Source organism: Bacillus rossius (genome assembly GCF_032445375.1).
Source record: "Bacillus rossius redtenbacheri isolate Brsri chromosome 4 unlocalized genomic scaffold, Brsri_v3 Brsri_v3_scf4_1, whole genome shotgun sequence".
Lineage (NCBI taxonomy): Eukaryota > Metazoa > Arthropoda > Insecta > Phasmatodea > Bacillidae > Bacillus > Bacillus rossius.
The window spans coordinates 7,525,849-7,543,165 of record NW_026962010.1 but is presented as its reverse complement, the minus strand read 5'-3'; the positions used below and the strand labels follow the sequence as shown (position 1 = coordinate 7,543,165).

Below are 17,317 nucleotides of genomic sequence, written 5' to 3'. Positions count from 1 at the left end.
TAATGGGGGTGATTTACTTTTTGTTAGGCCGGTGTACGCCACGGATTTAAACTTTGTGCCAGTGGACCGAAGCCCCTTCCCAGGGGGCCAATCTGATATTTTGCTGTCTAATGTGGACATGGTCAGCCCGGTTGAAATTTCTCTCGCCTGCAGTCACGTCCCGAGTTTGTAATTTTAATTCCCTGCATGACCAAAACTGCTTTGAGCAGCTCCTGGGCTGCAAGCTGCTACCTTGTAGAGGCCTGCTGAGAAAAGCATGTCTCGTCACGAAGCAGTCTCCAGTGGAGCTGCGTTCCCACCTTAGTGGCTATTTCTGCCCCCCCTTCCTCTCTCTCCTCCTCACTTTAGTTCTGAGAAATTAAGCTAAGAGCAGTGACCGGACGGGACGATGACCTGATGCAAAAACCTTCTCCCGGGTCCGACAGACACATCCCTGACATCTAGCGGAGGAAAAAGTAACCGCGGGCCTGGTCGCCAGCGTGCAGAGCTTACCCTCATGACACCTGGTGGCAAGTCTGCTCACCACCTCAAGTAGTTCCCCCTTACGCCGCTAGAAAGCAGCGTCGCGGTGCCATAAGGCACTATGCTTTCCTCTCGCGGCCCGGAGAAGTCGATTGTTCGTTGCTTTCGTTTCGGTCCGGTAGAGAGCGCGCATGTCGTGTTGTTGTCACGCCCGCCTCGGACTCCTTCGGAAATTTTCGGCTTAGAACCGAACCTACCCCCTCCTTTGACCCGGGGCCTTACCGCCCGATTTAATTAGGTGCTTTGTTCGATTGCTAGGACTCAGCCCTCTGACCTCGGCTACTGACCACGTCTCCTCTACGTCCTCTGCGCTAAGAGGCTTTTTGCGGGAACGGTGATTTTCGTGTGCACGAGAATGTAGTCAGCTTGCTTAAGGGATGTGATCCCGTTTGTACAGTAGCCAGGCAGAGGTAGTTTTTAGAAAAGTCATGCGTAGTTAAATTTTTTATTTATTCTTTTTTAATTCTAAAAATTCCGGTTTCGTCCGCGCATCCTGACTTCTCGGTCCGCGGCATCCTGATGTCGGCGCGGGACACCTAGTGAGCTCCTAACTCTACACCCTGGTTGGTGAGTAATCCGGCCTTTTCCCCCCCATTCCCGTTTGTTGGCCTTTTGCGCCGACGGTGTAGGACTGTCTGGAAGCAAGTCTAATTCGTTTTGAATTTGATTTGGGTTTCAGACAGGGTCGAAGTGCTGGAGAGACAAATTGCTCCCAGCTCGTGGTCCTGCACCTCCACTGCGGGTCACGTTAGAAGAGAGGTTTCCGCGACCCGACGTTATTTTTTGAAGACCCGGGTGGTAATGTGAAATCAACATCACCCCCCCCCCACCTTCTAGCTACGAACTACATTAATCGAATGAATAGCCTACCAGCGAACAGTGCTTTCCTCAAGAATATGTAGAGTCAATAAAACTAATCATCGATGTAATAATTGGACAAATCAAATTTGGTGCGATTTTTAAATTTTTGATTGTGTAATAATATTTTGTTAAGGTGTAATGTGTATTGTTTTAAATTATTCTGGGGCGCCCCCTTTAACTTGTTAATTACTAAGATTTTTATTGTCAGGTTTGAATAATACGAACACAAAATTCCATAATAATAAACTAGGAACCTATAGACCAAGCTACTTGTGTAGTGTTAATTTATTTATGATAGACCTTCTTCCCGTAAACGATCCACCAGCTCCCCAGTTGCTTGTGTCAGGGAGTTCCAAATTGTCTTGTTCTCCACCTCGTGCCACCTCTGGTCAATAAACTTATTTTTCTTATATTTCTTACCTAGCAAGTTTCCAAGGCTCTTTTTAATTAATTCAAAATAATTCAATTTTGAGGCACGAGGGGCGTTTCAGTGCGCTCCGTGAGCTCCGTGCGATACGTGAGCTCCGTGAGCTCCGTGCGCTCCGTGCGATACGTGAGCTCCGTGCGCTCCGTGAGCTCCGTGCGATACGTGAGCTCCGTGCGCTCCGTGATCTCCGTGAGCTCCGTGCGCTCCGTGAGCTCCGTGCGATACGTGCGCTCCGTGCGATACGTGCGCTCCGTGCGCTCCGTGAGCTCCGTGCGATACGTGAGCTAGGTGAGCTACGTGCGATACGTGAGCTCCGTGCGATACGTGATCTCCGTGCGCTCCGTGAGCTCCGTGAGCTCCGTGATCTCCGTGCGCTCCGTGAGCTACGTGCGATACGTGAGCTCCGTGCGATACGTGATCTCCGTGCGCTCCGTAAGCTCCGTGCGATACGTGAGCTCCGTGAGCTCCGTGAGCTCCATGCGCTCCGTGCGATACGTGCGCTCCGTGAGCTCCGTGAGCTCCGTGAGCTCCGTGATCTCCGTGCGCTCCGTGAGCTCCGGTCGATACGTGAGCTCCGTGCACTCCGTGAGCTCCGTGCGATATTTGAGCTCCGTGCGATACGTGAGCTAGGTGAACTACGTGCGATACGTGAGCTCCGTTAAATATTAGAGCTACGTGCGAACGTGAGCTAAGTGTGAAACTTGAGCTCCTGCAATACGTGATCTCCGTGTTCTCCGTGTTCTCCGTGTTCTCCGTGAGCTACGTGTGAAACGTGAGCTCCGTGCTATACATGAGATCCTTGCATTATTGAGTAACGTGAGCTACATGCGATTGGTGAGCTCCGTGCGCTCCGTGCGTTCCGTGCGCTAGGTGCGTTCCGTGGGCTTCATGCGCTCCGTACGATACGTGAGCTCCATTCTATATGTGAGCTCCTTTCGATACGAGAGCTCCGTGCGATACGAGAGCTCCGTGCGATGCGTGAGCTCCGTGCGATGCGTGAGCTTCGTGCGTTCTATGAGCTCGGTGCGATATGTCAGCTCCGTGCGATACGTGAGTTCCGTGCGATCAGTGAGCGCCTTGCGATATGTGAGCTCCGTGCGCTCTTTGAGCTCCTTTTGATTTATGATCTCCGTGCGCTCCGTGAGCTCCGTGAGCTCCGTGTGCTTTGTGAGCTTCGTTCGCTTTGTCATCTTCGTGCGATTTGTGAACACCTACGATATATGAGCTCCGTGCTCTCCATGAGCTCCGTGAGAGCCGTGTGCTCTGTATGTTCTGAAGGCTCCGTTCGCTCTAAGAGGGCCGTGCGCTCCTGGAGCTCTATGCGATACGTGAGCTCCTGCACTCTGTGAGCGCCGTGAGATCCGTGAGCTCTGTGCGCTCTGAAATCTCCGTTTGCTCTGTGAGCTCCGTGCGCACCGTGCGCTCCGTAAGCTTCGTGATCTCCGTGCGATTTTGTGAGATCCTTGTGCTCCGTGAGCTCCGTGCGCTATGTTAGCTCCTTGCAATACGTGAGCTCCATGCGATACGTGAGGATGCGATACGTGAACTCCGTGCTTTCCGTGAGCTCCGTGCTCTCCGTGAACTCCCTGAGCTCCTTTTATTCGTGATCTCTGTGAGCTCCATTACTCCATGCGATATGTTAGCTCCTTGCGATAAGTGAGCGTGCAATATGTAACCTCCGTGTGATACCTGAGCTAGGTTTGATACGGGAGCTCCGTGCGATACGTGATCTCCGTGCGATTAGTGATCTCCGTGCGATACGCGAGATCCGTTCGATACGTGTGCTCCGTGGGATATGTGAGCTCCGTGCGATATGTGTTTTCGGTGCGATACGGGAGATCCGTGCGATACGTGAGCTCCGTGCGATACGTGAGATCAGTGTGATACGTGAGCTCCGTGCGATACGTGAGCTCCGTGCTATAGGTTAGCTCCTTGTGATACGTGAACTCCATGGGTTATGTGAACTCCGTGCGATACGTGAGCTCCTGGCGTTCCGTGAGCTCCGTGCGCTCCGTGCGATACGTGAGCTCCGTGCGATACGTGAGCCACGTGAGATAAGTGAGCTCCGTGCGATATGTGTTTTCGGTGCGCTCCGTGCGCTCCGAGCGATATGTGAGCAACGTGCGATACGTGATCTCCATGCGATACATAATCTCCGTGCGATATACGTGAGCTCCGTGCGATACGTGAGCTCAGTGTGATACGTGAGCTCCGTGCGATACGTGAGCTCCGTGCGATAGGGTAGCTCCTTGTGATACGTGAGCACCGTGCAATACGTGAGCTCCGTGCATTACGTGAGCTCGGTACGATACGGGAGCTCCGTGCGATACGTGAGTTCTTTGCGATACGTGAGCTCTGTGCGATACGGGAGTTCGGTGCGATACGTGAGCTCTGTGCGATACGGGAGCTCGGTGCGATACGTGAGTTACGTGCGCTCCGTGAACTTTGTGCGCTCCGTGAGCTCCGTGCTATTCGTGCGATACGTGCGCTCCGTGCGATACGTAAGTTCCGTGTGATTCGTGAGCTCTGTGTGATATGTGAGCTCCGTGCGATACGTGAGCTCCGTGCGCTCCTTGAACTCAGTGCGCTCCTTGAACTCCGTGCGCTATGTGAACTACGTGCGCTCCGTGAGCTCCGTGTTATTCGTGCGATACGTGAGCTCCGTGCGATACGTGAGTTCCGACCGATACGTGAGCTCCCACCGATATATGAGCTCCGACCGATACGCGAGCTTGGACCTATACGTGAGCTCCGACCGATACGTGAGCTCCGACCGATACGTGATCTCCGACCGATACGTGAGCTCCGAGCGATACGTGAGCTCCGTGCGATACGTGAGCTCCGTGCGATATGTGAGCTTATTGTGATACGTGAGCTGCTTGCGATGCGTGAGCTCCGTGCGATACGTGAGCTCCGTGCGATACGTGAGCTCCGTGCGATACGTGAGCTCCGTGCGATACGTGAGCTCCGTGTGTTACGTGAGCTCCGTGTGATACGTCAGCACCGTGCGCTCCGTGAGCTCCGTGCGCTCCGTGAGCTCTGTGTTATTCGTGCGATACGTTAGCTCCGTGCGATACGTGAGTTCCGACCGATACGTGAGCTCCCACCGATACGTGAGCTCCAACAGTCACGTGAACTCCGTGCGATACGTGTGCTTTGTGTGATACGTGAGCTCTGTTGGATACGTGAGCTCTGTTGTATACGTGAGCTCCGTTCGATACGTGAGCTCCGTTCGATACGTGAGCACCTTGCGATACGTGAGCTCCGAGTGATACGTGAGCTCCGTGCGATACATGAGCTCCTTGCGATACGTGTGCTCCTTGCGATGCGTGAGCTCCTTGTGATGCGTGAGCTCCGTGCGATACGTGAGCTCAGTGCGCTCCGTGAGCTCCGCGCGCTCCGTGCGTTGCGTGCGATATGTGAGCTTAGTGCGATACGAGTGATAAGTGAGTTTCGTTCTATACGTGTTATAAGTGAGCTCCATGTGCTCCGTGCGATACGTGAGTTCCGTGCGTACGTAAACTTTTTGCGCGCTGTGCGCTCCGTGCGCTCCGACCGATATGTGAGCTACGTGCGATACGTGATCTCCATGCGATACATGATCTCCGTGCGATACGTGCGCTCCGTGAGATCCGTGCACTCCGTGATCCGTGCGCTCCGTGCGATACGTGAGCTCCGTGCAATACGTGAGCTCCTGGCGCTCCGTGAGCTCTCTGCGCTCCGTGTGCTCTCTGCGCTCCGTGCGATACGTGAGCTCCGTGCGATACGTGAGCCACGTGAGATAAGTGAGTTTTGTGAGATACGTGAGCTCCTTCCGTTCCGTGAGCTCCGTGCGATACGTGAATTTCATGCGCTCTGTGCGATACGTGAGCTCCGTGCGATCCATTAACTTGTGCACTCCGTTTGATACGTGAGATGTTTGCGCTCCGTGCGAAACGGAGCTCCGTGCGATACGTGAGCTATGTGCGATACGTGAGCTCCGTGCTATACGTGGGCTCCGAGCGCTTCGTTCGATACGTGCGCTTCGTGCGATACGTGAGCTCCGTGCGATACGTGAACTCCGTACAATACTTGAGCTTCGTGCGTTCCGTGAACTCGGTGCGATACGTGAGTTCGGTGCGATACGTTAGCTCCGTGCGAAACGTTAGCTCCGTGCGCTCCGTGAGCTCCGTGTGCTCCGTGAGCTCCGTGCGCTCCGTGAGCTCCGTGCGATACGTGAACTCCATGTGTTACGTGAACTCCGTGCGATACGTGAGCTCCGTGCGATATATGAGCTCCTTGCACTCCGTGCGATACGTGAGCTGCTTGCGCTCTTCTCGCTCCGTGAGCTCCGTGCGATACGTACGAAACGAGAGCTCCGTGTTATACGTGAGCCCCGTTCGATACGTGAGCTCCGTGCGATTAGTGAGCTGTGTGCTGTGAACTCCGTGCGATACATGAACTCCGTTTGATACGTGAGGTCCGTGCATTCCGTGAACTTCGTGCGATACATGATCTCCGTGTGATACGTGAGATCCGTGCATTCCTTGTACTCCGTGCGATACGTGATCTATGTGCGCTCCGTGCGATACGTGTACTTGTAAGCTCCGTTCGATACGTGAGCTCTGAGTGCTCCGTGCGTTCTGTGCGATTCATGAGCTCCATGCCATACGTGTATTCCGTCCGTTCCATAAGCTAAGTGCGATACGTGAGCTCCATCCATTCCATAAGCTCCGTGCGATAGGTGAACTTCGTGCGCTACGTGCGATGCGTGAGCTCCGTGCGCTCCGTGAGCTCCTTTTGATTCATGATCTCTGTGCGCTCCGTGAGCTCCGTGCGCTTTGTGAGCTTCGTTCGCTTTGTCATCTTCGTGCGATTTGTGAACACCTGCTATCCGTGAGTGTGCTCTCCATGAGCTCCGTGCTATCCGTGAGCTCCGTGAGAGCCGTGTGCTCTGTATGTTCTGAAGGCTCCGTTCGCTCTGTGAGGACCGTGCGCTCCGTGAGCTCTATGCGATATTTGAGCTCCTGCACTCCGTGAGCGCCGTGAGATCTGTGAGCTCTGTGCGCTCTGAAAGCTCTGTTTGCTCTGTGAGCTCCGTGCGCACCGTGCGCACCGTGCGCTCCGTAAGCTTCGTGATCTCCGTGCGATTTTGATAGATCCTTGTGCTCCGTGAGCTCCGTGCACTATGTTATCTCCTTGCAATACGTGAGCTCCATGCGATACGTGAGGATGCGATACGTGAACTCCGTGCTCTCCGTGAGCTCCGTGCTCTCCGAGAACTCCCTGAGCTCCTTTTATTTGTGATCTCTGTGAGCTCCATGTACTCCATGCGATATGTTAGCTCCTTGCGATAAGTGAGCGTGCAATATGTAACATCCGTGTGATACCTGAGCTAGGTTTGATATGGGAGCTCTGTGCGATACGTGATCTCCGTGCGATACACGAGCTCCGTGCGATACGTGAGCTCCGTGCGATACGTGAGCTCAGTGTGATACGTGAGCTCCGTGCGATACGTGAGCTCCGTGCGATACGTGAACTCCATGTGTTACGTGAACTCCGTGCGATACGTGAGCTCCGTGCGATATATGAGCTCCTTGCACTCCGTGCAATACGTGAGCTCCGTGCGTTACATGAGCTCGGTGCGATACGGGAGCTCCGTGCGATACGTGAGCTCTGTGATACGGGAGCTTGGTGCGATACGTGAGTTACGTGCACTCCGTGAGCTTAGTGCACTCCGTGAGCTCCGTGCTATTCGTGCGATACGTGCGCTCCGTGCGATACGTAAGTTCCGTGTGATTCGTGAGCTCCGTGTGATACGTGAGCTCCGTGCGCTCCTTGAACTCAGTGCGCTCCTTGAACTCCGTGCGCTCCATGAACTCCGTGCTTACGTGAACTCCGTGCGCTCCGTGAGCTCCGTGTTATTCGTGTGATACGTGAGCTCCGTGCGATACGTGAGTTCCGACCGATACGTGAGCTCCCATCGATACGTCAGCTCCGACCGATACGCGACCTCGGACCTATACGTTAGCTCAGACCGATACGTGAGCTCCAACCGATACGTGAGCTCCGAGCGATACGTGATCTCCGTGTGATACGTGAGCTCCGTAAACTCAGTGCGATACGTGAGTTCTGTGCGATACCTGAGCTCTGTGTGATACGTGAGCTCTGTGTGTTCCGTGAGCTCCGTGCGATATTTGAGATCGGTGCGCTCCGTGAACTCCGTGCGATCGTGAGATTCGTGCGCTCCGTGAGCTCCTTGCTATTCGTGAGATCCTTGCACTCTGTGAGCTCCTTGTGCGCTTAATGGATGTGGCACTTGCCGTACGAGGCACCACGGCTACTTCCCTCACTGTGTTTGCTGCGGGCTTTAGAAGTGCTCATTCTAATACATGTGATCTCATTTGGTAATATGAAGCCTACTGTGTCTGTCGCTGTCGCTTATATGGGTTTATGTTCATAGTTTTGTTTGTATATTTGCTGCTTTGACCAGGTTTTTGTTTTCATTTTACATTTACTGTTGTTAAAAAATAATATTACACATTTCAAATATGTATGTTTTAGATAAAAGGTCGTTAAGTCTCTACCTATTGAGTACACTTAGTTCGACTGTCAAGTTGATAATTTGCTACGCGCTCAACTCGGTTCGATTTTTCGAGTCTCGGTTTATCTCTAGTTCTTAGTTATGACTGTTTCAAGTTGTGTGTACCTAGGTGCCGTGTGGATTTGTCGCGGAATAGTGGTTTTTTTAAGGGGGGAGGGGGTTACAAGCGGCTACGAGTTGGTTCTTCAGTGTCGTACAGCTGAAGCACGTCAACCAGTGAGTGGATGTGACTGTACGGCATGCACTGTCTGGGCCGGCGTTTAAACAATCTGCTGCTACTTTTTCTGAAGAGATACGATGCAGTCACCATAGAATTTGATTAAGATTAATGTGTGAACGATGAAGATACATCATATTTCCGTAAAGCAAGCTCTACATTAGCTAGCCAACCAAACAGTAATGGTTGGTTGTATGATGCGTTTGTTTAGGAAGTTGACGTCCAGTCCAACGGCAAGACAGTCCCGTCAGACACGGACGATTCGGACGATGATCTCTCGGATTTGGACCTGGCTGCTGGCAACAAGGACACGTGTGTTTTAGAGGTACGTGTATATATAAAATAACGTTTTAGACTTGTTTGCTGTCACATCATGTACTTGTGTTATTTAAATGTTACCTCCGGAATATTTTAGGCAGACAGGGACCACTATCACAACACAGTGTCCCACAAGGTACATGCGACTAAGTGTGGGTGGACACTGCACCTCGAGGAGCGAGCAGATTTATTTATTTATAGCATTATAATATTTCAGATGTGCACCCCGTGTGCAAGTAGGCTCTGACGTCAGGGCACCCTGATTACATATGATAAATTTTTACATGCCTGCTTGCCTAGATAGGTTATTCCTTAGTACTAACACAAAACCAAACAATTACTAATGACATGTTATTCCAGGCAAAGCCCGGCCTAGCCTCACCACCTCCTCCTAGAGCTGAACCCGTGAGGGTATTCTAGGAGCTTCAACACTAAAAGTGAAACATGTCAAGCCAACCTTCGGCACACCCTTGTTAGGTTATTCATGTTACAGGTCGACTCAGAACCACGTGATCCTTTCGGCCAACAAGCTAAACCCAGTGTAGCAAACAGAAATTGAAATAAAAGTTTTGATTTAAAAAAAAATTATGTACCCTACACCACTGCTGGTTTTCACTAAGTCATAGGAAAACCACACGAATGGACAAGAATGAAAGAAAACACAAACACACAGAAAAAAATCATACATAAATTTACTTGAAAGATAAAACTACACACTGGAGGTTCACAACACAATTGTAACAAACATGGTGACATATAACCTATAAAACATTCAGTGGGAGATAACAGGAATTGGGGTGATTGGGAAGGGGGGGAACAGCAAATAAAAAAAAAAGGTTGTTGTCTGTTTAGAGACAATAATTTTTAATGATAACGTCATATAAAATTTTTTTAATTGATTATTTTAAAAAGCCCGCCTTAATCTGTTTGATATTATAGAAGATTTTCTCGCACGATGGTTGGCCAGTTCTTGCACGCTCGGTTCAGGCGGAACATAACAATGAGTCATGCTTTTTCGTTCGTGCAGCCGGCATTCATCGATTTATAAGACGTTATCACGTCAAAAAATTTATAAGCTCCTGCTACCTCTTCCAAGTTGAGAAATAGATTAGCCTCGTCAGATGCAGTCCTCCTAAAACACCAAAAAACTATCTCCCTGTACGTGGGGCATACCCGGCACCGCCATGGTTTCGGTTGCACAGAAGAAAAATCCCACCACCAGTAGTTACACCATTAGACCTTAAGCTTCTGGAAATTCACTCAGCTTTCACCCAATGTCAACACCTTGAAACCCGCCTTGCTTCCTCAAAGAAAGGGGGGTTGCGTCCCCGACTCACTCTGGATAAATTTTCTACTGTCACAAAAAATCTATCAAAATAATAATAATAAATGTCTTTACCCAAGTAGCCGGGCATAAACATAAAAAGGTAGCAAAAACATTAAGGGCTAGTCTTTGGTAACTAAATACAAAAAAGGAATTAAAGCAAATATAGAGTGTTCGGACTTTGTGACTTATGTCCTTGTTGTGTGAAGTGTTACTTGCCCCTTTTGCGTGTCGTATAAACAGTTCGGCAAGATGGCGGGCCGCATACAGTCGTGTCGTTTGTTTTGTATTTGGCTATCGTTTCGTTGTCATATTTGTATTCACTAAATCAGACTTTTAATATATTTATGGTCCTCCGGAAGAAATTCGTTGAAATAAAGAACATTTGGTCCACACGGGCCGGATATTTACCAGTAATCGTGCGTGTATTTGTGTCGTGTCTCGTGACGCTCATCTATTGTGATAGCGTTTTTTTTTTTATCTCATGTTGTCGCAGTGTTGGTGAATACTTTATTTGTCAAACTTTCATTCCCTTTATTTCTGTTTTGTGCATCAAACGGCAAAATGAATGACAAGACAGAAGTGTTAAAGATTCGTCTCGAGCGTGGGGAAAACAGGTTATGTCGTGCCGATGCACTTGCCGATAAAGTGATGAGTGACGATACGCAACGTGAGTTGTTTATCGCAACGTGTCGTGATCTGTCACAATTGCGTACTTGTTTTGAAGACGATCACTTGTCTTTGGAGATGTTGCTCAAAGATGACCCGGATTTCAATAAAAAACAGCACAGTGATCGCCTAAATGCTTTCGACGACACGTATTATCGTGTTCAGGCAATATACATTGCCACATGCAACAAGAATAAATTGCATGACGGCACGAAAGCACCAACTTCGCACAACCCATCTCAAGTAACTCTTCCAGCTATAAAACTACCACATTTCTCAGGAAATCCAACAGAGTGGCTTAATTTTTCTAACCTCTTTACCACATTGGTGGTAAACAATGCTCACTTGAACGATATTGAAAGGTTATCATACCTTAAAACATCACTGTCACTAGAACCACTCTCTCTTATCCAATCCCTGCCATTGATCAATGAGAACTTCAAAGTAGCTTGGAATTTGATTGAACAGAGATACAAAAATCTCAGGCTTATTGTGTCACACCACATTGATGCAATTATGCAGGCATCTACAGTGTCTCTTGCTCATCCTGCTTCATTAAGTGTCTTGGTGTCAGTGTTAAATGAACATATGGCTGCATTGCGTACTATGAAACTAGCAGTAAATTCTTGGGACCCACTCTTGCTACATTTTTTGGAGAGGAAGCTAGATAACCATTTACGTCAACAATGGGAACTACATATTTCTGTGAGTGACACAGAAATGCCTACATTTGCTCAGTTTTTAGCCTTCCTTGAAAGTCATCGCCGGGCTTCGGAGGCAATGTCTGGAGCCTCCAGTAAGTCAGGGTATCGAGTAAGGCAGGCAAACTATAGCACTGTATCTCAGTCTCGCTCACAACACACTTCACTGTTTGTTGGAAACACATTTGATTCTGCTGTAAAGTGCAGTGTATGTGACAGTGACCACCCACTTTACAAATGTCCACAGTTTGTACAATGCAAGCCAGAAGACCGCTACCAGATTGTCAAGAGACTTAACCTTTGTTTAAACTGCCTGGGAGCATCTCATCAAATGAAACAGTGTTGGTCAAAAACCAGCTGTCACTCATGCAAGAGTAGACATCACTCGCTTTTGCACTTCACTGAAGCCAACACGCATACACTTTTGAAAGAAGAAGCAACTTCATTTCAGCATTCTCCACCTGAATCTGCAGCAACAAAACCTACACCAGCTGTTGCATTGGCTACAGCTCAGAGACCTGGTCAATCAGAACCCAGAAACGTGTTATTATCCACTGCCTTGGTGGATGTACAGGACAGTGTCGGTGGTTACCAGAATTTTCGAGCAGTCTTAGACTCAGCCAGTCAGTCCAGCTTCATAACTGAACATTGTGCCCAGCTTTTGGGGTTGACTCGTCAGAAGGCGTTCTTACCAATTTATGGACTATCACAAGCTCCCTTACACACAGCAAAGGGATTAGTTAAATGCTGCATTAAACCAGTTGGCAAAACAAACCCACAACTGCCACTTGCTGCATATGTTGTACCGAAAATAACTGCAGATTTGCCCACATTTCCTGTACATTCTGACATGTGGGATCATGTACTTCATTTGAATTTGGCTGACCCGACATTTGCTACTTCAAGTTCTATTGATATTTTGATTGGAGCAGATTTGTTTCCATATATACTCACGGGGCACAAGCTAGTAAAAAATGTGGATTCACCGGTCGCATTGGATACAGTTTTTGGTTGGATTCTTATGGGTAAAGTGCCCAGTCCCATTGAACCAACCAACCATAGTGTCACTCTCTTCGTATCGACTATGTGCCCTCCGCCATCTCTAGAAACTGTGGTTGAAAGGTTTTGGGAAATAGAGGACTTCCCCACTTGTGCACATCTATCGCCAGAAGATGAAGCCTGTGAGGCTTTCTTTAAAACCACTCACCATCGAGAACCTTCTGGACGTTACGTGGTTTCCCTTCCATTCCATTCACCTAAACCAATACTTGGAGACTCAAGAGCACACGCTGTTCGCTGTCTAGAGGCCTTGGAGCGCCGTCTGGTCAAGCAACCTGGACTGCGTACCGAGTACCAGGCCTTCATGGAGGACTACTTGCAGAGTGGTCACATGGATGTCATTGCCAACCCATTGCATGATGTTGAGTCAGCCTATTATCTTCCTCATCATGGAGTTATCAAGGCAGAAAGCACCACCACCAAGCTGCGCGTTGTCTTCAATGCTTCTGCTAAGACCCAGCGAGACGTGAGTCTAAATGACATGCTGATGACCGGACCCAAATTACAGACAGATGTTCGAGAAATTCTGCTTCGGGTTCGTGTACACAAAGTTGTATTCACTGCAGACATCAAACAAATGTATCGGCAAATAATGGTGGACAAGGAGCATCAAGACTACCAGCGAATTGTGTGGCGTTGTTCTCCAACCGATCCTATAGTGGACTATCGTTTGCAGACTGTTACTTACGGAGTTTCATCTGCCCCTTATCTAGCAATTCGCACCTTGCATCAGCTGGCCCAAGATGAGCAATGTAACTTCCCTCAAGCAGCTCATGTTTTGAAGTCTGATTTCTATGTGGATGATGTTGTCACAGGGGCCAATAGTGTTGAAGAAGCCATTGCTCTTCAAAAGGAACTTATTGCTTTGTTGGCAGCTGGTGGCTTCCATCTCAGGAAGTTTGCCAGCACTCATAGTGAAGTGCTTGAATGGCTGTCCTCAGACCAGCTACAATCCCCAGCATCTATGTCTTTTGACAAAGAACAGCCAGCTGTGGTGAAAGTTCTTGGTGTACAGTGGAACCCTAGCTCAGACTGTTTTTCTTATCAGATGACTCCATTAAACAGCTCAAGCACCAAGAGGGCAATTCTTTCAAATATCGCCAGGATCTTTGATCCCCTTGGATGGCTGACGCCCATCCTCTTGTATGCCAAGTCTCTTGTACAGCTGTTGTGGCTCACTGGAGCAGGATGGGATGAACAGCTTCCTCCAGAGGTCTTATGTAGGTGGTGTGATTTTAAGTCTGAACTGTCTTTGTTGTCACAACTTCGACTGCCTCGGTGTGTATCAGGCTCAGTAAACGCTGTTCATGAACTGCATGGGTTTTGCGACAGTTCAGAGGTTGGCTATGCGTGTGTCATCTATCTCAGATCAATGTTTTCAGATGGTGGAATCAAGGTCTCACTATTGATGGCAAAATCAAGAGTAGCACCAGTGAAAAGGATCTCTTTGCCTCGCCTTGAGTTGTGTGCAGCTGTGATGTTAGCCAAGCTAATCAGTTTTGTGACCAATGTATACAAGGGGGTGCTGGACATCATGCAAGTGTATGCATGGTCAGACTCAACAGTTGTTCTTCATTGGATTGCATCATCACCCCACCGATGGAAAACATTTGTGGCAAATCGTGTCAGCATCATACAGGACTTAACTGATAAGGAATTCTGGAGACATGTTCGCACTGAAAACAACCCAGCAGATTGTGCATCCCGTGGCTTGTTGCCCTCACAACTTATTGATCATCCTCTGTGGTGGTCTGGAGCCCCATGGCTTAGACAGCCTCACAGCCAGTGGCCAAACGATACCCTGGGTAGTGTGGTAATTGATGATGCCATTGCATGTGAAGAAAAACTTACAGCAATAAGTTGTGTGACAGAGGTATCCCTAGAATTTGTTGCCAGATTCTCTTCCTTCAGCAAGCTGCAGCGTGTTGTTGCTTATTGCCTTCGGTTTGCAGACAACTGTCGTCAACCTAAGGAAAGGCGTTCTCTGGGACCGTTGACAACTACGGAACTGCAAAGGGGCTTGGAAGTTTGCATCAGACATGCCCAACAATGCTTTGCAGCTGATAAGGTTAACTTGGACAAGGGGCAGTGCAGTTCTCATCAAATTCGGCGCTTGTGCCCCTTCGTGGATAATGTGGGTATCATCCGTGTAGGAGGGAGGTTAAGTCAGGCATCCCTTCCCTATTCTGTTCAACACCCTATATTGTTGCCCAAAGATCACCCATTCACGTTAATGGTAATCAATCATTTTCATTGTTTACATTTGCACCCTGGTCCTCGAACTTTGCAAGCCATCCTGAGCCAACGATACTGGATTCTTTGTGCACGCTCTGTCATCAAAAGGGTTTTACGTGGGTGTATTAAGTGCTTCCGCACTAAACCCTCTCCATTCACTCCAACCATGGGAGAACTTCCATCTCCTAGAGTCCAACAAGTGACTGCTTTTCACCATACTGGTGTGGACTATGGTGGGCCCTTTCAGGTTACCACGACTCGCACTCGTGGTTGCAAGTCCACAAAAGCATACTTATGCTTGTTTGTTTGTCTTGCCACCAAAGCCCTACATTTGGAATTGGTTTCTGATCTCTCAACCAGTTTGTTCTTGGCAGCATTTTCTCGCTTCATCTCTCGAAGGGGAAGGCCAGCCCACGTTTACAGTGATTGTGGAACTAATTTTGTTGGAGCTCATAGAGAACTCAAAGAACTCTACCAGTTGGTAAGACAGACAACCCATAACACTGAAGTGAGCAATAAGCTGAGTGAGGAAGGAATTGCATGGCATTTCAACCCCCCAGCAGCACCGCACTTTGGCGGGTTATGGGAGGCTGGCATGAAGTCTGTTAAAAGCCACTTAACTAAAGTCATTGGCTTACAGATCCTTTCTTATGAAGAGCTCTCGACCATCCTGATTCGCATCGAAGGGGTCTTAAACTCTCGTCCTCTTTGTGAGATCAGCTCAGACCCGTCAGAACTTGATGTCCTAACACCTGCTCATTTTTTGATTCTACAGCCCATAACATCATTACCCGAACCTGACATCACCCACCTCAACATTAACCGATTAAATCGCTGGCAGCTGGTCCAACGTATAATTCAAGATTTCTGGAAACGCTGGAGAAAGGAATATTTGTACTCACTCCAGCAGAGAAGCAAATGGACACAGCCAGGTGGTCAGCCCAAGATTGGAGATTTGGTCGTGATCAAAGATGAGCACACCCCTCCACTCAAATGGGGTCTCGCTCGAATTGAAGCTCTTCACCCAGGACCAGACCGAATTCCCCGGGTGGCTACTATCCGGACTGCTACAAGTGTCTTGCAACGTCCGGTGATTAAGCTGTGCCCTTTGCCAGTGGACAATGGTTATGATCTAGGACAGAATTCAACAAGATCATGTAATCTGTAACAAATTGCTTTCTTTTCCTTGCTGTATATACCTTTGTGTTTGTTACCTGGAGCTAACAACGGGGGCGGAATGTTCGGACTTTGTGACTTATGTCCTTGTTGTGTGAAGTGTTACTTGCCCCTTTTGCGTGTCGTATAAACAGTTCGGCAAGATGGCGGGCCGCATACAGTCGTGTCGTTTGTTTTGTATTTGGCTATCGTTTCGTTGTCATATTTGTATTCACTAAATCAGACTTTTAATATATTTATGGTCCTCCGGAAGAAATTCGTTGAAATAAAGAACATAGAGGTTTACTAGATAATCCTTCAACATGATACAAAATATGGTAGCTAACAGTACGTATAAATAAATTATAGATGTAGCTAGTAATATAAGTGACTATCAAAATTCTTATACAGTTAAAAGTTCAAAGTCTTATTTATTTTATTGATATGATTATTGAAAACATGCGTCTTTATTAATTAATTTCATATTTTACGTAGTAGAGTCTATAGTCTTAAACCTATACATTTTTCTAAAGAGTCGCAAACAATCAGCTGATTCCCTGACCTACACAAAAATACGAGGTCATAAGCGTCCGTGCAAAACACCGTATGCGAGACGAACCACTGCGTTAACGTAGAAGTCCCTACACGCCAGCTCTCATAAAAGCAAAATCCATTATCATCAGGGCTTAGCTATAACTTTGACTTCTCGAAAAGCCCCATAATCTGTTTCCGGATTTCTTAATAAAACGTCATATAACGGGCGGAACGTAGGCCTATTCGTTGTACCTTAAAGGTACGTTAAACAGACGCCTTCAAGATGTCATTCATGCACGAATGTTTGAGTCACCAAATTTGTGAATTGCAGTCAAATCCCTAATGTGCAGCACTGTGGGCGGGGGGCCAGATCCAAATCTACCTGTCGCCTCTTTACCTTGCAGGTGCCGGCGATCCGTAGTAAAGGCACTCCCGTTTGTGCCCAACAAACTTAGTGCTCAGTCCAAGCACAATCGGTGACGGGCTCCATATCTCGAGGCATTTGGCCCGCCCGCCCGGCGAGACCTCGCGCGACGTTTCTTCCTCCACTCCTCTCTTCTCTCGTCCGGCGATCGTGACGTCAGTTAGCAGCCGATGACACAGCGTGCAGTGGTCGTCCATGGAAACGGTATCGATATTGCGTGTTAAAGAAAATGGAATCACACCCAAAACAAAAATATTAAATAAATGAACTACACACATTAAAATGTTT

At 48.5% G+C, this 17,317-nt stretch overlaps 1 protein-coding gene across 9 annotated transcripts in view; it reads left to right on the top strand.

Annotated features, from left to right (window-relative positions):
* The window catches only part of LOC134541697 (C2 domain-containing protein 5), a 163,678-nt gene that overhangs the window by 83,679 nt on the left and 62,682 nt on the right, over window positions 1-17,317 (top strand). For all 9 annotated transcript variants that reach the window (XM_063385334.1, XM_063385335.1, XM_063385339.1 and 6 more), the window contains one exon: window positions 8,822-8,935. In XM_063385334.1, the coding sequence (XP_063241404.1) occupies window positions 8,822-8,935 (114 nt within the window). The remainder of the gene's footprint in view (window positions 1-8,821; window positions 8,936-17,317) is intronic.